The sequence below is a fragment of the Phialemonium atrogriseum genome (assembly GCF_030411735.1).
Source record: "Phialemonium atrogriseum strain 8032-3 unplaced genomic scaffold QBC33scaffold_31, whole genome shotgun sequence".
Classification (NCBI taxonomy): Eukaryota; Fungi; Ascomycota; class Sordariomycetes; order Cephalothecales; family Cephalothecaceae; genus Phialemonium; species Phialemonium atrogriseum.
Window position 1 is genome coordinate 270,633 of NW_026848168.1, and position 19,110 is coordinate 289,742.

The following is a 19,110-nucleotide window of genomic DNA, read 5'->3' on the forward strand; positions in this document are numbered from 1 at the left end:
GGAATCTTGAAACATGATCCTCGACTCACGCACAGATCGTGTCCCTTACCTCAGATATCCCCCAAACTGCCTATGCCTTTCGAGAAACACCAGAGCTGCCATGTTAACACAAAAGCAAAATAAAATGGCATCGATAATACAAAGATATTGGTCGAGTTTGTTGTGGCTCCCGCTGATAAGTGTAGCTGCTGGAGGAGACGACACTTGCGCTCTCAGACATTCACCCGCCTCCTCCATTGTCCCCTCGCTATACGCGCCCAACTCAGCCATATGCACTGTACCTACCGTGGGAAGTAATCGGAGCGTCACTGATGTGCCAATATCCGAACAATCGCGATGGATACAAGACACCCAATGTCATGGATTTGAGGGGGTCCAGTTTTGCGCATATACTCAGTCATCCCTCAATGAAGGCGAAAGCGTGTCACTCATCACCACACCTGAAAGATTCGCAAAACTTGCATCAGAATCAGCGTTCAGAGAGCGTGTTGACGATTCATCCAGCCAGGTACTGTCAGAGTCATCCTTACCATACAGGGACGTCGCAATACCGGGCAAGGGGATTGGTTTGATCGCAACCCGTCCAATCCGGGCTGGCCAACGCATCATGGCACATAGACCAGCCGTCATGGTCGACGGAAGAGCATATCCTGGGATGAGCAAGGAGAATCTGGCCGATCTTCTCGCGCGCGCCGTCGAGCCACTGCCCCCTGTGCATCGGGACCGATTCCTAAATCTATCAACTCACGATGGCGCCAACGGTTATACCGATCTGGTGCACAAGATCTTTACAACCAACACTTTTCGCACGAGTGTCAATGACGGCGAATCAGACTTCTACTCGACTTTCACCGAGGGTGCGTGCATAAAATGGCTCGTGAATTACACCATGCCATGCCGGAATGCTGACCTTGTGTCGATGAGTAATTAGTTTCCCGGCTCAATCATGACTGTCAGCCAAACTGTGGATATTATTTCGACCACACCACCCTGTCTCTTAAGGTCATTGCCGCCACCGATATTTCGCCGGGAGAGGAGCTCTCCGTGTCATACATCGAGTAAGCTTATTGTTGTTAACCCCCGATTCCAAGGTCGACTAACCGCCCCCCTCAGCGTTCTCCAGCCACGCTCAAAGAGACAAGGTTACCTGCATACGCACTGGGGTTTCCACTGCTCATGCAAGCGCTGCACCGCCGATGCACATCTGGCCGCCGAGTCCGACAGCCGGATCGCGCAGATCCACCGACTGCGGGCGGAGCTCGACGACTACTCTGACAGCTCGACCGCGACGCCGGCAAAGGCGGAGCTGCTAGTGCTGCTCTTCGAGCTCGAGGGTGCCGCGGGACGCATGCACGAGGCCCTCTACCGGGCTGCGATCGAGTGGAGCGGCGTGGGCGACGCGGCGCGGGCAGTGAAGTATGCCAGGTTGTGTCTCGATCGGGGGCTCCGGTTTAGGGGACAGGGCAGACCGTTTGAGGAGAGCATGCGGAGACTCTTAGAGGATCCGGAGGTGCATTGGAGTTGGAGGTCGCGTTTACATGCTGGCCGGGAAGAGGGTTGAGCTTAGTAGCCTCCAAAAAGGGCAATCAGAAGAAACGGACTATCGCGAGCTGAAGAATGGCCCGGAGAGTAATTATATTAATAACTGATACACATGAAATGAATGTCTACACAAAGGATAACTACTGTATAGTTGTCACGGGCCAAAATTACACCGAGCCAGCGGCCCAGCTCCTTCTCCCCTTCACGGCGGGACCCAAGTTGAAGGTCTCAACGAGCTCTTCACCCTCTCCCTGGGCCGGATAATAGGGCGCCAGTGCCGCTGAAATGTTGGTAGCACTGCTGCCTCGTTGCTCCAAGGCAAGACCGGCCGTTTGCTCACCGATCGTAGGAGATCTTTTCGTCACTTGACGCACCGGCTTCATCTCCACGTCGGTGATAATGAAATGACCAGTGCCGCCGAGAGGGGTGTTGCAGGAAATAACAGCCGTCAAGTCAATGTAAAGGTTCGCCTTGTTCTTGGTCACTCCCGCGTCGCCGTCCTTTACGTTGAGAGTCCACGGTCCAAATGTCGCGTAGGTAGGGTTACTCGCCCCGATCGAATAGCTGGCCGAGGATTGGAAATTGTCGTTGACGTTCCAGGCGCTCGGCGGTCCAGTCAACCACCGTGCCGTACAGTCGGCGTTGCTGGTAACCGCGCCGTCATTGACTTGGTTGACGTAACCCATGCTGAAGGTGAGCTCGTACACGAAACCCGGGCACATCTTGACCTTCTTCTGAGTCACGGCCGCATGACGGCCCCCGGCCGGCAAGTCATTCATCGTCACCGAAAGTGCGTAGACAGTGCTTCCGGTCTGCGGGGTGTACCGGCTGGCCCCAAACACAATGTCAGTTCCCAGGGTGGAACCCGGGTAGGCAGCCATGGTCCAGTTGGCCCATGTGGACGTGAACGTGTCGAACATGTAGTTTGTGACGCTTTGCTCGGGTGCGCACTCGTCCGGGCTTGGCACGTAGCATTCGCCGCCGATGCAGTACTGTGGGTCACAGACGTTGCCACAGCGGCCGCAGTTGTTGGGGTTGTTGCGCAAGTCGAGGCATGTTGTACCGCACTGGTCTCGTGGGCATCCGCAGACTCCACCATGGCTAGAAGAAGAGTCGAGTTAGCACTTTGCTTTGGACAAAAACATTGGAAGGAACACGGGGATTTACGAACCAGGCCGAGTTCGCGCCGCACTGCCTTCCACAGTTGCCGCAGTTGTTGTTGTCGGTGCCGTGTATATCAGCACAGTAGAAAGAGCCATCGGTGAAGACGCACGTATCAGGAGGGTTGGAGCAGAAGCAGTAGCACATGGAGTCCTGAGCCTTGTAGTAGAGATCGCGACCCGTTTGAGTTGCAGCGACGCCCGTGAAGTAGCCTGCTTGCGCAGCACAGGCGACGGCCTCTAGCACCTCCCACCAGTTCTCAAAGTTTTTCGCGCACGAGAGAAGCATCGAGTAGGCGAAGATGGCGTTGCAACCCACCCAGCTGAAATCCTCGCACTGATCGTAGCAAAGACTCTGAAGTATGCAGGATCCGTCGAAAGAGAATGGACTGAGTCCCCAGTACTCGGAGAGGTGAGGGTTGTCGCAGAAGTTGCCTTGGTCCATCTCATAGCCCTGCTTTGTCTTGGAGACCAGGCCGGGAGGCGTAGAGGGACACTGCGGGGCGTTGAAATCCGCATTCACCCGCTCTTGCAGCTTTGCCCGCCTCATGAGCGTCTCCGCAAGCTCCTGCGTACGCTTGCGGTCCTTGAGCAGTTCGTGGACCTCAGGGATGGTGACGGGAAGGGCCTTCATGTTGTTCGAGGGCGTCGACGCTTGCACTATTGTGCACGACTGTCCATCCGTGGACCACGTGTAGCTCGAGCCGCCGTATGTGATGTGGATGGCGCCGAGGCAGTCGACGTTGAAGATGGATGTAACAACATTGCCACCATTGAAAGTCGGTCCTGTCGACGCGTCCACGAGAACAACCTCTCCGTCGGTGGTCATGCCGACATATTGAGGTGTATCCCCATCATATACCAGGTCATACACACCCGAAACGCCTGCGGGCGCTTGGAGATAAAAGGCAGGCAAGGTGAACGTCTCCGGGTTGAGGATGGGGTCATCCGCAGCAGGCGCTTCAGTGGGCTGTAACAGAGGACCAATCGAGTTGGTCCTGCTGACCATGGGCAAGAAGTTTTCGTTGAGAACGCTCTGTGACGATGATGATGAGTGAGCTTTCAGGATCCCCAAGATTGAGTCATGCGTCGACTTACAAACGGTGCCTGCGGCCCTGGCGATACCATGCACGGCAGATCTGGTAAGTCCGTCCCGGTAGGATGAGGGACGCCAGTCGTGATTGGCGGTGATCCCGTGGCCTCCACGGTGAGTTGGAACTCGGTGTATGTGTACGTCGCGATGAATTCGTTGTCATCGGTCGGCGTCTCCCGCGGACCGGTTGGAGTATATGGCGGACTGTCTGTTGACAAGATGGTCGGGGATACATATGCAGAGAATGTCGCTACTGATCCCGGGGCGGTGGGCACAGAAGCGTAGGTAGTGGACGGCGTGTACGGAGATATAGAGGGTCCCTGGATAGGCAAAGTCTTGTCAGCTCAACTCATTCGAGGACACTTGAACTTGGAGGGCAAGGCAATGAATGATTCACTCACCGAGACCACAGGCTCCGGGCAGTCAGCATCGAAAAAGATGGTCGGACCGCTCGAGCCTGGAATGAAATCTGTGTATAGAACGCTGTCGTACAGGCTGCACGCGCCGCCGGTTTCGATTTGGATAGAGAAACTCTGACAACCCGATGTCGTGCTGCAAAGCGCACTGCATCCGCTGAAGCTATTGTCGACAAGCAGGGTAGAAGTGAGGATTGCTTCAGTTTGCGACGACCTAGATCCGTAGGCTTGACATATTTGGGTGGCTTGCGGGCTGGCGGTGCTGGACGGGCTGTCGGTGCTGGACGGGCTGTCGGTGCTGACCGGGTTGTCTTCGGTGCTGACGGGGACGTCGGTGCTGACCGGGCTGCCGGTGCTGGCCGAACTGATGGTGTTGTCCGGGCCGCCGGTGGTTCGGCTAACGCATTTGGCAGAGGCTAGGCTGAATGACGCTGTCAGCGCCAGGAAGTGATGAAGCAACATGTTGCACTGGATAGAAACCGGCTTGCCACAGGATTTATCTTTGCTCGCCTGTGCAAGATTATTTCTTGACGAGGAACATGGTGCTTTTTATTATCCAGCATTCCACCTGCCCTTGCCAAGTGATTGATTTAGATTACTGACTATGCGAAGCAACGCAGTCTGGAGCAAACGTTTTCGCCCCCTAAGTGAGCACGGATACCTGACCCCGGGGCAAACTTACCCATAACACGTCGTATTCTTGTGAGGCTCGATGCGTACGGACTATTGTTTGTCGCTAGCGCCAGGGGTGCCAAGTGATTGGTTTAGATATTTGACTTCAGGGGCTATTCTGGTCAGGCCCTGGACTATCGACTGTTCATGGAATCTAGCGCCAGGGTGCCAGGTAATTGGTTTAGATCATTGAAGAAAGGAAGCTATTGTCAATTTTCTCTCTAGCTTAAAATGAACAAGCCTTGCCGCTGCGGTCCCAGCCTTACGCTAACTCTATGTTGTTATAGTGGCAGTTTCAGCTGGTGGCGTCAAGCCACAAAGATGGCGCCAAGCCACAGAGATGGCACCAAGCGGACGCTGTGATTCGCCAATCCTCCGCAAAGTTACCAATGAGGAAACCCACCGCAAGCTGAGAACCAATTTTCCGAGGTCCGTGGGAAGAGCCTCCGGGCTGGGCTTCTACTAGCTCAGGTTTTGCCGCGGGAATACCATGACAGGAGATGAGAATATGCAGCCACATGAATTGGCCGCGCAGGATTGTAGCCTCCGCATCCCTGTGTCATTGCCGTCATTGCCGTTTTTGCCGTTTTTGAGGAACCGCGCAAGAAGGGCTTGATTATTCGACTTCAATATTATTGTACACTAACTAATAAATCCTCGCCGATCGGCGGTTCCAGTACGGCGGAAATCTATTCCGCAGTGTAAGCCTGTCACATGAGCAGCTCAGTGGGCGTCGTCTCCACCTCCCTGATTATGAGTCTAGACTCGTGCATCTGGATAGTTCCCGAGGCCCAATTACCCTTGACGGGACCGGGTATCCCAGAGACATAATATGGCAGTCTACAGCGTTAGGTGCTGCTGTGCTCCCGGATTCCTCGTTAATTACCTGGTGCAGGCACTCGCGCATCTTGGGGCAAATTGCTCGCATTGGAGGCGAATGGCCAATGGCCAATGGCACTGTCCTTTCCAGGAAGGCGGCACGGATGGGAGCCTAAAGCATGGACTGGTTAGGGGGCAGCTCTCCCCCCAGAAAACTAGTACCAGGGTAGAGAAAGCCAAAATTTCATGCTCGCGATCGAGCCAGTATAATGCTTGAAGCTGGCAGCCGTGTCTCGTCCGCATTCTCAACAATATTCAGCGATAGGCCTAATACAAGCTGCGTTCCCATGATGGAAGTTCAGACAATCACCTGTATCCAAGATATGCATCAGATGCTCTGGGAGCCCGAAAGTGTCAACAGTTATGCAGACGTACGTGTGTCTCCGGAGGTACACGGAGATATCTGTCGGCTGACCCGCTCAGAGATATTCGAATGTAGTTAGGCCTATTTTTGGCAGTAAAATGAGCTCTCCCTGCATGGTAACCAAGGGAGGGGAAGAGCTGCAGGGGTATGAAATCTCCTTTTCATGATAAAGTGGGAGCGAGGTGATGCTCACACTGTTCCGGCAACCTGGGATGGCTTCCAAGAAGAGATTCGCCAACGACGCAGCTTGGGTGAGGCGGCGGGATCTACACCTAGAGAAGGCACTCGAGGCAATTTCCGAGAAATTGTAAGAACTCCCAGTTACCGGCAGTCGGTGATCAGAACATTCCATAATATTTAGGGAACACCCCGACTTACGAGAATGGCACGAATGCACGGCGATCGATCGTGTGGGCAACTCAAAAAATTGCCGCGAGATTGTCATGGTCCTCCGTGGCATGTGGAAGAGTTTTCTGGGCTGGTAACCTCGAGGTTCAGAATCCCTCGTCGATCATGCTAAATCGAGACATTCGCGATCATAATTACAGGGTGGCCACGAGGCGGAACCCTTCCGGCATCAGGGGGAGGGGTGGAGACGGCAGCTTCTACAGTAATTGGCAGCAGCTGCGTCATGGCTTCCATTCCACAAGGAGGTATCTCCCCCCTGTTTTCCTTCCTTTTTCAGACGCTGTTGTTCTTCATTGCTTGAGCTTCGTTGTCTGCGAAATCTACAACTTTAAGGCAAAGGGGAAGAAGATCGAACTGGGCGATGTAGCCTTCTTTTCGAATCTTTCCGTGGCATTTGGCATTCCAGTTATGAGGGATATCCCAGCCCTGCGTTGGGCAATCGAATCACAGCCGGTGTCACAACTCCAATACCTTGGAGTTCTGTGGTGTTGCCATCAAGCCTCATCCTCCAAAAATATCCAACCTTCCTCAGCACACATCTGCTGTCAGCTTTGTGGTGTGCGCATATCCTCCACCACAGTCCAGTCTTGGACGTTTCAACTCCCCCTGATGCCTGCCTGCTTGTTAATCACATCTTTTACTCTGGAGAGCAGCACCGTCCTTGCCTTGCTGAAGGATGAGTCCTTCAATCTCAAAAGTCCGGAAACGCCGCCATATCCGCCATCCATCCCTCGTTTTCCAAGCAGTCGTGACCTGTTCGACGACTCTCTCTCGCGCCGACGTGCAGCGCACGTCGGTCCCCGCCATGCTGTCTGAGACACGCCCAGCGGTCCAGTGGGCAGAACACGATCTTGGTGTATGGACCTGCACGGTGCTTCTTCTTTGATGCGGTGGATTCGATGCCGCGCGAATGCCGACCACGGTGTTAGATAGTCTCTCCATCCAAACTGGATTCCCGTGGGGTCAATGGCGGCCTGGACCCCAGACGGCAGAGCGACTCGGATGATCTCGTGGTTGCGGAAAGAATTCACGTCTTCCTGTTCTAGCGAGGGTGTGATCGAGCCCGAGGCTAATACTCTCAGACGCCAGTGGATGACGCGAGCTATGTTCTTGAGAATGAAGTTAACCTTGTGCATTGACGGTTAGCAATCCAGTACAAGGGGCCTTGTGAGAATCCCAGTGCCATGTCTGGCACTCTCTGCTGCACTAGGCCACTTCGAAAACAACGTAATGCTCGACGCGGACGAACGCAGCCAGCGCACTTGCAGGCCCAGTGGCGCCCCCAGAGGCTGTCGTCATTGTATAGCACACCCTTCCTGATGGCCAGCGGACCCAGCTGGGTGAGGAACATGTTGACCGACTTTCTCTCAATGATGTATAATTGGAGGGGAATGTAAGGGGGGATTTATTTTCTCTCTCACCGTCTCCTCACCTTCTGCGGCGTGGTCCTCACTCAGGACAGCCAACATCCATCTACTGTGACAGCTTCTACTTTGTCCAGAAATGGCAACAGATGCGCCGCTATCACCTCGAAGTCCGCCATCTCTGTATCCCAGTTAGGCATGCCTAGGATGACACAGCGCTATCACTGGGGCTGAAGTCATCCTACTTTGACTTGGGTCGTGGTTTCGCCGTTTTTCTGGTTGAAATGCCCCTTCCTCCGTTGGGAATCCACCACACGTGACTAGAAGCTCGTCTCTGTTCTGGTGACTGACTACCTTATGACCTTCCATACTTGCATACCAGGGGTGGTGGGTAAATTGTGACTGGATCTTTGCATGTTCTAGACTGAGTTCGATGCCGCCCACATTTTGAGGCTCGGTCAATCAATGGAATTAGCCACCGATAACGCAACTATATATTCCCCCGCAATCAGATCGCTTCAAATTAATTATTGCATCCATAACAGGTTCATCGCCCGCGGAAGTGGGGCCGTTGGCCTGGTCTAGACCATCGAGGCAAGTGACCTACATCAGCCGAAGAACGACCAAGGAAACAATTACCAGCGGGCTTGTGATCCACATGAATGCTTTCCCACCATGTACGCGGATGCGTTCGTGCGACGCGGAGTCAAAGTAAAGTTTGGCTGTGTATGTAAGTTGCATTTTCACTCCAAGGGTCGGTCTCTCGAAATGGGCAATTGTCTTTTGAGGCATCATCGACGGTGTCTCTCCTCTTGCCAGGACCCGCATCCTGTGCAGTGGGAGGTTTTAGCGATGGAATTAATTCTCCAAAGACAGCCAAACAACCTAATGGATGGACTAAATCGCCTAGATGGTATCATCGTTCTAATCCATGTCGCTTTCAGGACTACAAGTGAAACAAAGTTGTTTGCCTACCTAAGCCCATTTTCCCTCGCGGGCCCCTTGTATATACCCATAATAAATTGAACTGGGCGTTGGTGTGGACTCCATGTGGCACGTTGCAGAATAAGTCTGGGGAAACAAGGATGTAAACCCGCCAATAACCTTAAAATCCTGTAGAGTCTTATTGGGTCGGGTTTGAGGACTACTATGTATGTCTGGGCTGCTTCCTACAGGTGCCGAAATGTACCTGCAACCGCATTATTCACCTTCCTCCCAGATGCCTCATTTGGCAATGATTGGAGATGCAATCAATTATAGCATCCGTGCTGATATTACCTACCGATACCATCGAATATCGATGCAGCATTTTTGAATCGCGGCATATTTCCATGGGCGCGACATAGAAATCACATGCACAGCAATGCCTCTCTACCTTTGGGCTTATTTATATGTGGCGTCTGTCCCATCTTCCCGTGACACAAGTGACGCGGTTCTAGACACCCAATTTTTTTTTTTTTGTTTTTGATACCAGTAACGAGGGTTTGGTCAGGTCGCATCATTGGACGAAGATGTCTTCAACTCATCCAGAGGGCAGCGGTCACCCCGCTGGCACTTGGGGTGGGAATTCCGAGGCTGCTAAACACGCGTCGTTCGCCATTCGACACCATCAAAACGAGAAGGCTGTCAAGTACTTTGCCGCTGGGGTTTGCGGTATCCTGGCAATCTTCATCCTCGCTCACATACTCCGCCACGTGTATCGGAGGGGGACGCGATCTGGCGGGAAGTCACTACTTCGGACCACAGCCTATCCGTTTGTGTGCGTTTCTAGGTATGTTTGGCAGCGGAACAAATTAGCCAGGTGGTCCACGGGCTAACTCTCTTGGCAGAACAGTGCGCAGCGTTCTACTTAGGCCACTTCCGGGGTTCACTTCATCTGGTCATGCTTTGACAATTGCGGCCTACACCGCAATCAACGCCGCTGTTTCCTTCACGAATGTCGATACAGGCAGCTATGGAGCCTTGGCAAACAGATTCGGCTGGTAAGGGCTCGCCACTAAGATCATCCACGACAAGAAATTGTTGTTACCCCCCTCTCATGGACACAATTTGTGCTAACAAGCCCACCTACCTTTTGCAGGATGATATCTGGAAATCTCTGTGTGTTAGTTTTCCTTGCACTCAAGAACACACCACTCGGTTTCCTTGTCGGCTACTCCTATGAGAGGATCAACATCCTCCACCAGGCCGCTGGCTACACGACGGTCCTGTTCACGGCACTGCACGCCATAATGTATGCGGTCCAATTCATGACCTTGAACCGGCCCGAGATGCTCCGCCGCCCCTCGGACGTCTCCGGCATCGTCGCGGGCTTCGGCATGCTCGTCATGTTCGCGATGCCGCTCCTCCTCAAGGGATCACGCTACGAGGTCTTCTACGTGAGCCACATCACCTCTTTCATCATCATCATTGTCACCGCGGCACTGCACCAGCACAAGATTGCCGAGGGCGTCGCCATCATGACCATCGTGGCCGGCGCCCTTTGGGCAGCCGACCGGGTCCTCCGGGCACTGCGGCTCAACTACAACGCGTGGGGGAACTATGCCAAGTTGTACCCCCTTTCGGACGGCGGCACGCGCGTCCTAGTAAGGAGGCCCCCTGGCCAGGCCGTCCCCGGCCAGCACTGCTTCCTTTGGATCCCTGGCGCCCGGCTGTTCGAGACGCACCCATTTAGCATTGTGGCCACGGAGCCGTGGGTCGAGTTTGTCGTCAACTCGCGTGATGGCTTCACGAGAGACTTGCGGGCGCTGGCGCTGCAGAAGGAGGGCGCCGAGGTCCTCGCTTCCCTCGACGGGCCGTACGGCACGTTCCCCGATCCCCTTCACTTCGACAGGGTCGTCATCATTGCCGGAGGAAGCGGGGCGAGCTTCGCCTTTGGCGTCTTGGGCAGTTTGCTCAGCAGGATGGGGCATGATCACCCCACGGAGGTCGAGTTTACCTGGACAGCAAGGGAGAGCAGTAAGTATTATTTTCGGCGCGTTTTCTGCCCCATCGCGTCTCCTGGTCTTAGACGTGTTTCTTGTAATTGTCGTCTTCTCAGCTGACAAACGCACCCTTCACTCCAGCACACCTCAGCTGGTACCAGGATCATATAGATTCCACCAGATCGCACGAACATGCTTCAAAGATTTCGCTCACATTACACATCACGCGCGAGACTGCCGACAACTTTGCGAAGGGCAAGGGCCTTGAGCATCAGGCAAGCTTCTCCGATGTCGAGAAAGCAGCCCCAACGGTGTCCGCGCATGAGTCGGCCGCCATGAACTTTGGCCGTCCTAATATCAAAGCATTGATCGAGTCATCGCTTGATCGTGCGCGGCCGGAGCAGAGGGTGCTGGTAGTCACCTCCGGGCCAGCCGGATTGATGCGTGACATACGCAAATCAGTGGCTGCGACTATTCGTCCGAACGGTCCTGGAGTCGAGTTACACTGCGAACAGTTTGGGTGGTGAGACGTTAGAATCAGTCTGCAAAGCGAAGATGGAGACATACCCATATCTGCAAAGGGGATATTTTTGTGGCCTTTTGACTGTTGTGTTGCAGGATGGATCTCGATTTTTTCTTGAACCTGTGTGGAGAACTGTTTCAGTCTAGGCCCAATTACATACGAATCATGTGAAGACTGGAAAATGTGGCTTCTGCCCGATTGCTCTTATTCATCAAGATGCCGACCCCGGGCCTTTAGATCAATCCCTACAATCTGCTGTGCACCGTCAACCCGTGCCTGTAGCAACCTGGAAGTTGTTGGGCATGTGGACTATAATCCGGTCGCGCAGTCTTCGGCGTGTGCGTCCAAGTTTGGATCGCCTGTCATCTCGACAGTGTAAGTCACAAGCATGTAAGTCTTCGCTCACATCGGCGCCTACGACATTCCCCGAGACCACCACGACCGTCACGTCGACCACCATCACTCTTGCTGTTACCGTTACTATTACTATTGCTATTGTCGTTACTATCACCGTCGCCGTCGCTGTCCTGATAGAAACTGCGCTTTTAGTCTCTTTCTCCGTGTGAGTTATGTAAGTAGGTCAACCGATTTCCTGAATATGGATCTGAATAAACGGGGGTTCAGCCATCGGAACTTATATTAAATCGGTTAAACTGCAGCTGCCGAATTCCAAATACCCGACTTGCCTGGCGACAAGACCCCATTTGGGTCCAAGGTGTTTTTCAGTAAGCCTGTAAACCGCATAAATGCTGACTGGTTGAAGTCCAGCTTTGCTGCCACATCATCCATGTAGTTAACATGCGTGCGGTACTCCATGTACCCTTGCTTGGAGCCATCATGCAGCAGATTCCTGTACAGCCCGTCGACCGCGCTGTCCTCTCCAGGCGTGTAAATCACTAACAGGATTCCAATCACATATCGTGGGTAGATGTGAAAGTCGGCAAAGAAATCAAACTTTGCATCGATGGTTTGCTGCTTCGCAGTCAAGTACCAGCTGTAAAGCTCGCGGCCCGATGGAGGGATGATGGGCGAAAAGCAGATATGACTGCCTCCTTTTTGCCCCCGAGTATCCACGATGCCCAGAGGCGCCAAGGTCGGGATGCCGCTATGCGGGATTTCCTCCTCTTTGATCTCGGCGGTGCTGATGGAGCGGCCTGGGGACCCGGGGAACTCGCGCCACTCAATCTGGACTCCAGGGATGCCAGAGAAGGCACGCTCGACGGTTTTCCGTAGCGCGGGAAGCATTTCCACGGAGCCGTAGAGGGCGAAGTACGCTTTCCAGAATCCCCAGTTTTGTTCGGCGCGGATCTCTTCCAGCACCTTGTACGGCACGTAGGAGCCCATCTGCATGTACTCGGCTAGCTTGGCGTGGACTTCGGGGACTCTAGACGTCAGCGCGATGCGAAATATGTTGGCGACGGAGGGAGAGTTGATGATTATGGAGCGGCGCATCAGGTCGGAAAGCGTCCCTACAAGCGGCACTAGGTCTTCCTCTCGGGGCACGCTAACCTCGACTGTGGCGTATGCTTCTGGGGCCGGGGTTATATGGATGCCGAGTTTTGTGACAATGCCTGTTTCGTGTCAGCAATCAATGAGGTGATATACCCAATGGAGAGCAGGTAATTAGAGAAGGCCTCCTTACCAAGATTGGATTGGTAGAAAAGGCCGTCGAGGCTCGGTCCAAACCCTCTATTCAATGTCGTTAGAGAGAGCACTTTGCAAGGGGAAAGGACGTGCAGATGATGATGACATAATTACCCTTTAAACAACGGGAAGGCTTTGTTGTCCTTCATCGCGCCTGAACCTGTGCGGAGCACATCTGCGTTCGGCAAGACAACCTCCATGCCACACTGCGATTGCGAGTGTTCTCCATTCGGCGTGTAGCCGATGCCACGGTCAAGGGTATTGCCCAAGACGGAACCCCATCCGATCGCTGGAACGGACGGCCAGAGATTGAGTCCCCTCCTTTGGATCTCTTCGTAAAGATCAAAGAAAGAGACACCAGGCTCAACGATGGCATACGCATATTCCTCATTCACCTCAATGATCTTATTCATCCGCTGCAGGTCGAGAACGACGGTTCCTTTGACGACAGGGTTCGATCCGCCGTACCCCAGATTCTTCCCTCGGGAAACCGTCCACAGAGCCAATTTGTGGGTGTTGGCGAGCTTGACAATCTCCTGGACGTCTTCCACACTGCCAGGCCTAACCGCCCCACCAGGCTTGTGGCTCGCACTGGTCGAGAAAGGGTCGCCGTAGGAGTCCTCGCCTTGGGGACCTTTTAAGGCCCCATGCCGATAGTCACGGGAGACATTAGCCCCACCGAGGATGTGAGCGGCGTCTTCGAAGAACCGGCTCAATGCGCGGGCATCGGGGGTCGCTGAGCCTGGCTGAGGAGACATGGTATGATACAACTCCTAGGTGTTCGGCAAACAAAATCCTGGTTGAGCTGTGGAAACGCACGGGGGTTTGATATTATATATTTTGCGCGAGGTCTGGGAAAGTACTGGTCCTTAAAGTGTCATTCCCTTCCTGGATGAAGATCCCCAACTTCTCCATCCTCTACAGGGTGTGTTGTCGTTACCCTTCGGGAGTACCGGGGAACTATCCCCGGCGGGAAATACCGTACACTCGGCTCCACCTCCGTATTGGCAGCTTACCCCGATTCACCTACATGTAATCTGACAGTGTTACCACCTATCACAAAGTGGGAAAGTTTGACGACTATCCGCGCTAATCGAACCGGATTGGCCTACCTAGTGTTCGATGTGGCACACGCGGGAGCCCCGGGGCCCCGCTGCCCCGGTGTGCTTGGCGGGGCGGGGAAGACACGGAGAAAGAAGTAAGCGCGGCAGTCGCAGTACAAAAGAAAAGAAGTAAACGTGGAAAGAATAAAAGGTAAGATGCCAGCGCTCTTTCTCTCTATTCATCAACGACCAACCAATACTCTGTCTCACCATGACCTACATTGCATACGGGGTCGTGGCTTTGGTTCTCTGGGTTGTTGGGCGTTGCGTATACAATATCTTCGTCCACCCTCTACGGAATATCCCGGGCCCTTTCCTTGCTAAGATCTCACGATGGTGGCTTCTTACCCTGGAGATGAGGGGAAATCCTCATGTTGAGATTCTCGAGTTGCACCAGAAATACGGTATGATTTAGGGTTGTGGGATTGTTCCCCATCCCAAGGAACAATTGCGATATACCTACCTACTGACACATGCCAGGGCCAATATTGAGGATCTCACCCGGAGAAGTCTCATTCAATGATATAGAGGCATCTGGCGTCATCTACGCACAAACATCCAAGTTCGAAAAAGCCGAGTACTTTTATCGCGCATTTGAAGACCAAGCCCCCAATGTCTTCACCATGCGCGACCGGCAACAACATGCACATGACAAGAAACTCATGTCCCATGCCTTCTCGCGGGCCAATATCGTCCAGCACTGTGCGTCAATCTACGACAAGGCAGCGTGTCTGATGGATCGCATTACGCAGCGGGTAAAGGACGGCCGGACAATCCCGCTCTTCCCCGCCTTCCGCTGCATGACATTGGACACCATCTCCGAGTTCGCCTTTGGAAAGTCGACCGGTGCGCTGGAGCTGGAGGACTTCGAGTCGACCGTCTTCGACGCCATTGACAAATCTATTCGCACAGTCCCCTTTGTAAGTGCCTCTATTCTGGCGAGAGGAGCACGAGGTTTAACATGGTGTAACTAATCAATAATTAGTTCCAACATTTTCCGATCCTTCGAGAAGCTCTGCGATGGGCAACTTACTACAATATAAGTGCTGTTCCCAATGGCTTCCTTGCGTTGGGACAGGCCGCCGAAGCGGCGTTCGACGAGATGCATACGATGGGTACCTGGACCATGTTTCAAAACATGATCTCGTCCTCGGAGAAGACATCCACCAAGCTGACAAAAGAGCACCTCGTCTCCGAAGCCATCTTGATGTTTGTGGCAGGGACAGACACAACGGCTGCGGCGTTAGCGGTCACCCTGCATCGTCTTCTGCAGGACCCTGTGGCATATCGAAGGCTCCAAGAGGAAGTCCAGGCTGTTATGCCCTCGCTTGACAGCAGACCCCCAATCCAGGATCTCGATGCTCTGCCTTTTCTCGACGCCTGCGTAAAGGAAGGCCTTCGGATCACTTGCCCGAGTCGTGTCCGACTTCCACGATCCGTCCCAGAGGGTGGATGGACGTTCAAGGGTCATTATTTCCCACCGAAAGTGAGTTCTTTTCACATCTCCCGTAGCTATCTTCTCTCATGGGTAACGAATTGATGGCTAACATCGCCCACAGACAATCGTCAGCCTTTCCCCCCTGTTTTTCCTGTACAACGACACTGTCTTTCCGTCTCCGGAAAGTTTCAACCCTTCGCGATGGTTAGTCGACGATGACCAGAAACGACAGTTGATGTCCTATTTTCACCCATTCTCGCGAGGAAGTCGACAATGTATTGGACAGAACCTGTCACTCATTGAACAAAAGATTGTGCTGTCGATGTTAGTGCGACGGTTTAACCCCAGAGAGGTGTTAAAGAAGAACATCAGCATGCAGGAAGCTATCACTGCCCAGATCAAGGATCCTGTAGAGGTTAGGATGGAACTTGCCACAGACTGACAAACTGGCGCAGTCGCGAGGGTATTATTAGTGTAAATGATATGTTCAAAGATAATCGTAAACGCCAGTCTAGTTTCCCAGTCCCAGTCATTGGTTCCCTGATATGGACATATGATCACCATGATGCATTTCAAAGCCATTGGGTAATTGCGAAGCATGTGCAACATCCGACAGACTAGGCGCAAGACCCAATGACACCTCCGAACCAAACAACCCCGGCTCCATGAGCTGCCACGCCCACGCACTGGATGGGGATAACGAGAATGACGCAGGCGTAAATCCAGCTCCATGAACTTTCACGGCAATTGTCAGCCATGTCGAGGATACAGTTGGGTAGTTTAGTGGTTGTTGCGTACCTTGCGTACCGCTTGAATCAAACTCGTTGATAAGCCGGGCGAGGGTCCCTCGACACCGCATGATGGTCTTATTGCCTGTACCTAGTCCTTGCAGGATGTCCATGGCCGTGTCCAGTAAAACTCGTAATTCTGCGACAGAAAAGGTTGACAACTCAGCTGACAACGACGGGATTCGTTTGATCAGAAGGACTCCCAGAATTGCAAGCGAGGAGTTGAATGCTGTACTCGGTTAGCTAGATCACGAATTGTAATGTGAGTGGCTGTGATGATGGCTTATCATACTATAATAGCAGGAAAACCACCATGCCCCAAGTAGATTTTGGTCGTTTCGTGAAGCAGTTAGGATATTCTTGCTGATATGAAGGATGTCGCTGCATGTGCGAACTAAATCGGCCAGCAGAACTGCCCCAGAACTGCAGAGCCATTTGGATTGTTCTCCATTCGAGGTTGTTGTCCCAGGCAGGTCGAGGTACTGGCTGAGGACGGGCCGCAAGACAAGGATTCTGGTCCCCAAGAAGCGAAGAGATAGAAGGACACGAAATCGAGTAGTTTCGAGAGTGGGAGGGACATCATCGGCTGTGTCTTGTGAAGTGATGATCTTTAAACATGCCGGGAGATTGTCCTGCCATTGCGCCAGTTTCCAGCGTAATCGGGAGATCTGATCGAGTGCCTCATTCATAGGGGCAAGCGAACGGGGACCCAGGTTCTGGTCGTATAGCCGATCCACGGCTTCTCCTATTATATGGGTCATAGCCCTTTGATGCATCAGTTTAATGCCATGTTTAGGTAATTAATCGAAAACGGTAACCTACATGGTCGCATCGAAGTAAGCCAGACTCGACATGGTAATGCCACGGGGGACATTGCTAAATGCCAAGTGCAGGCTTGTTTCGGGTCTCACGAGCGACAATGGAATCAGAGGAGGGCGGCCATACGTGACGCTCAGCCAACTGCCTCTCGTCATCAGCCTTTCCGTTTCTTGCTTGCATGATTGGGGGCTATTACCGATCATTCATCACACAGCAGTACCATATTCTCCTCCGAATCTCCTGGTCAAGGCAAGAGTGGTTCTTGGACCCCATAAATTGAAGCCCCAGCTGGTATGCTCCTTTGACGGCGAGGCCATGGAATGTCCAGGCTAGGGATGAGGATGTTGTCCCTTCGAGATAGATTTCCATAAGCAGGAATAGTTGCACTAGGGGTTTCAATGGTCAGTCATAAACAGTAACACGTCGAACATGCAACGTCATGACATACCTAATTCTAGAGAAAGTCGTCCCAACATGTCTGGCCGCACCAGCTCCACGGCTCGATCGAAATACATGCTCGATCGTGTGGCCCGTTCCAGCGGCGGTGATGTTGGAGTCAAGACATTGGTTGCGATGGCAAACACCACATTGAGCACACCAAGCCATGGTCTCCGCACTGCTCGGAGCCCGTCACTCTGAGCCTTCCTGTACGTCTCCCGGAACGAGTCTTCGTGGATGCAGGGGAGCATCAGATTGACGGTCGTGAAATACAACCGCAGCAGGTGTTCTGCCTCGCTTTGGGGCGGCAGAGAGAATGGTTCCACAACTTTCCGTTGCTTTCCCTCGCCTGAGTTATCTGCATTGGCGGGTCTTCTCAAGAATGCGCTGGACCCATCATTGCTCAGTTCTGTGAGGACGTCTGTGGCTGGCTGCGATAGGTAGCCTTCTGGATTCACCGGATGGCCAACAGCACGCACAATGAACCTCAGAAAAGCTACATTTGATGAGGGTCCTTTGCATTGAAGAGAAGAAAAGTCGTTAGGTTGAGCTCGAAGAGGGGTTCGCAATAATTCAGAGGGATTGGAGGGGCCGACTCTACCGAAATACTCGTCCTCATCTGCACCATCTTTAAGGGCGACAGACCCCATTCCGTCCACCACATCATCTTGATCCGAGGATCTAGCCAGTCGCCTAGGGATTTTCCATTGCAGATCTCCTTGCGTTGGAATAGGAGCAGCGGTATGCGCCTCTACGGATCCGCTTCTCCGGGGTAGTCGTCTATCAGATCCCTCCTCTTGTTCCAAGGATTGAAGCTTTAGTTCCAATGTCTGCAATCTCTGTTCGAGAAGCACATTTTCTCTCTGTCTGTATTAAATCAGGAACCCCATTCATCGAGAACCGCGGACAAGAAGCACGAAGGAAGCTGGACTTACAGATCAGCAACCTCAGGACCAATTCCGGCCGCCATGGCAGGCTGGCCGATGGGCTGATCATACAGGCATGACGTCTCCATGTCCTGGCAGGTTGAACACGGTTGGCCGCCATCACACTGTTTGCATAGGTGTTAGCAAATTCACATGACTAGAGGAATAGCGGGGCGTACACGGGATTTGCGCGTCCGACACGATCGACAGGCCACCGAGATTCGCTTTCTTTTGCGACCCTGTTGGATTGTTGAGCGCGCATCGTCTGCGGCGCCCGGAGACGGAGTTGAAGACATGTTGTTCCTGCTCCTCTCGAAGGACAAATTGAACAGGATTAAACAATGAGCACGCGCTGAATCACAGTGATGGCCTTGGGAGAAGGTGATTAACTTTTGTTGCAGCTGAGGCAAGAGAGGTCGTCAGTATTTTGCGCTACATGTGGAGAAACTGGGGTAAACTAGTCTACTTTTTAGCTCTCCTATGCATGCCCGCGTCGGGGGGGGGGGGGGGGGGGGGGGGGGGGGGGGGGGGGGGGGGGCGCGGGGCGGCCGGGCGGGGGGGGGGGGCCGGGGCCGGGGCCGGGGCCGCGGCCCGCGGGCGGCGCGCCGC

General features: G+C 53.4%; 7 protein-coding genes across 7 annotated transcripts; 3 read left to right on the forward strand and 4 right to left on the reverse strand.

Annotated features, from left to right (window-relative positions):
• Positions 1–124: 124 nt before the first annotated feature.
• Positions 125–1,561, forward strand: QBC33DRAFT_459372 (uncharacterized protein; the record flags this gene model as incomplete). Its single annotated transcript, XM_060424925.1, has 3 exons — positions 125–857; positions 932–1,058; positions 1,114–1,561. The coding sequence occupies 3 exons, from the start codon at positions 125–127 to the stop codon at positions 1,559–1,561; spliced, it is 1,308 nt and encodes a 435-aa protein (XP_060279716.1).
• Positions 1,562–1,600: 39 nt separating this feature from the next.
• QBC33DRAFT_246091 (apple-like protein) lies at positions 1,601–5,102 on the reverse strand. The gene is made up of 4 exons (XM_060422954.1): positions 4,197–5,102; positions 3,801–4,115; positions 2,714–3,738; positions 1,601–2,643 (listed from the first exon to the last, which is right to left on the reverse strand). The coding sequence occupies exons 1-4, from the start codon at positions 4,671–4,673 to the stop codon at positions 1,710–1,712; spliced, it is 2,751 nt and encodes a 916-aa protein (XP_060279717.1). The 5' UTR covers positions 4,674–5,102; the 3' UTR covers positions 1,601–1,709.
• Positions 5,103–7,130: 2,028 nt separating this feature from the next.
• On the reverse strand, positions 7,131–7,885 carry QBC33DRAFT_598386 (uncharacterized protein; the record flags this gene model as incomplete). The annotated part of the gene is made up of 2 exons (XM_060431969.1): positions 7,131–7,661; positions 7,784–7,885. The coding sequence occupies 2 exons, from the start codon at positions 7,883–7,885 to the stop codon at positions 7,131–7,133; spliced, it is 633 nt and encodes a 210-aa protein (XP_060279718.1).
• Positions 7,886–9,409: 1,524 nt separating this feature from the next.
• QBC33DRAFT_598387 (putative ferric reductase like transmembrane component) lies at positions 9,410–11,349 on the forward strand (the record flags this gene model as incomplete). The annotated part of the gene is made up of 4 exons (XM_060431970.1): positions 9,410–9,592; positions 9,696–9,880; positions 9,979–10,856; positions 10,964–11,349. 4 exons carry the CDS (start codon positions 9,410–9,412, stop codon positions 11,347–11,349), a joined length of 1,632 nt encoding a protein of 543 aa, XP_060279719.1.
• A 644-nt stretch (positions 11,350–11,993) lies between these two features.
• Positions 11,994–13,747, reverse strand: QBC33DRAFT_499428 (uncharacterized protein; the record flags this gene model as incomplete). The annotated part of the gene is made up of 3 exons (XM_060425639.1): positions 11,994–12,916; positions 12,988–13,034; positions 13,104–13,747. The coding sequence occupies 3 exons, from the start codon at positions 13,745–13,747 to the stop codon at positions 11,994–11,996; spliced, it is 1,614 nt and encodes a 537-aa protein (XP_060279720.1).
• A 480-nt stretch (positions 13,748–14,227) lies between these two features.
• Positions 14,228–16,265, forward strand: QBC33DRAFT_598399 (cytochrome P450). The gene is made up of 4 exons (XM_060431971.1): positions 14,228–14,496; positions 14,573–15,012; positions 15,078–15,578; positions 15,652–16,265. Exons 1-4 carry the CDS (start codon positions 14,304–14,306, stop codon positions 15,970–15,972), a joined length of 1,455 nt encoding a protein of 484 aa, XP_060279721.1. The 5' UTR covers positions 14,228–14,303; the 3' UTR covers positions 15,973–16,265.
• On the reverse strand, positions 15,961–18,917 carry QBC33DRAFT_549866 (putative Zn(II)2Cys6 transcription factor). The gene is made up of 9 exons (XM_060429005.1): positions 18,681–18,917; positions 18,511–18,626; positions 18,177–18,442; positions 17,586–18,089; positions 17,334–17,523; positions 17,141–17,278; positions 16,611–17,083; positions 16,329–16,547; positions 15,961–16,265 (listed from the first exon to the last, which is right to left on the reverse strand). Exons 1-9 carry the CDS (start codon positions 18,795–18,797, stop codon positions 16,060–16,062), a joined length of 2,229 nt encoding a protein of 742 aa, XP_060279722.1. The 5' UTR covers positions 18,798–18,917; the 3' UTR covers positions 15,961–16,059.
• Positions 18,918–19,110: the final 193 nt, after the last annotated feature.

Bases quoted from the DNA above. Each gene is read 5' to 3' on its own strand.
- QBC33DRAFT_246091 (XM_060422954.1), bottom strand. From the start codon at position 4,673: ATGTTGCTTCATCACTTCCTGGCGCTGACAGCGTCATTCAGCCTAGCC. The intron at 4,116-4,196 runs GTGAGTGAATCA...TTGCCTATCCAG, and splicing joins GCCCGGAGCCTGTGGTCTCG to GGACCCTCTATATCTCCGTA. The intron at 2,644-2,713 runs GTTCGTAAATCC...CTCTTCTTCTAG, and splicing joins TGCGGCGCGAACTCGGCCTG to CCATGGTGGAGTCTGCGGAT.
- QBC33DRAFT_598399 (XM_060431971.1), top strand. From the start codon at position 14,304: ATGACCTACATTGCATACGGGGTCGTGGCTTTGGTTCTCTGGGTTGTT. The intron at 14,497-14,572 runs GTATGATTTAGG...GACACATGCCAG, and splicing joins CGAGTTGCACCAGAAATACG to GGCCAATATTGAGGATCTCA. The intron at 15,013-15,077 runs GTAAGTGCCTCT...ATCAATAATTAG, and splicing joins CTATTCGCACAGTCCCCTTT to TTCCAACATTTTCCGATCCT.
- QBC33DRAFT_549866 (XM_060429005.1), bottom strand. From the start codon at position 18,797: ATGTCTTCAACTCCGTCTCCGGGCGCCGCAGACGATGCGCGCTCAACA. The intron at 18,443-18,510 runs GTAAGTCCAGCT...GATTTAATACAG, and splicing joins GGTCCTGAGGTTGCTGATCT to ACAGAGAGAAAATGTGCTTC. The intron at 16,266-16,328 runs GTACGCAACAAC...TTGCCGTGAAAG, and splicing joins TGATTCAAGCGGTACGCAAG to TTCATGGAGCTGGATTTACG.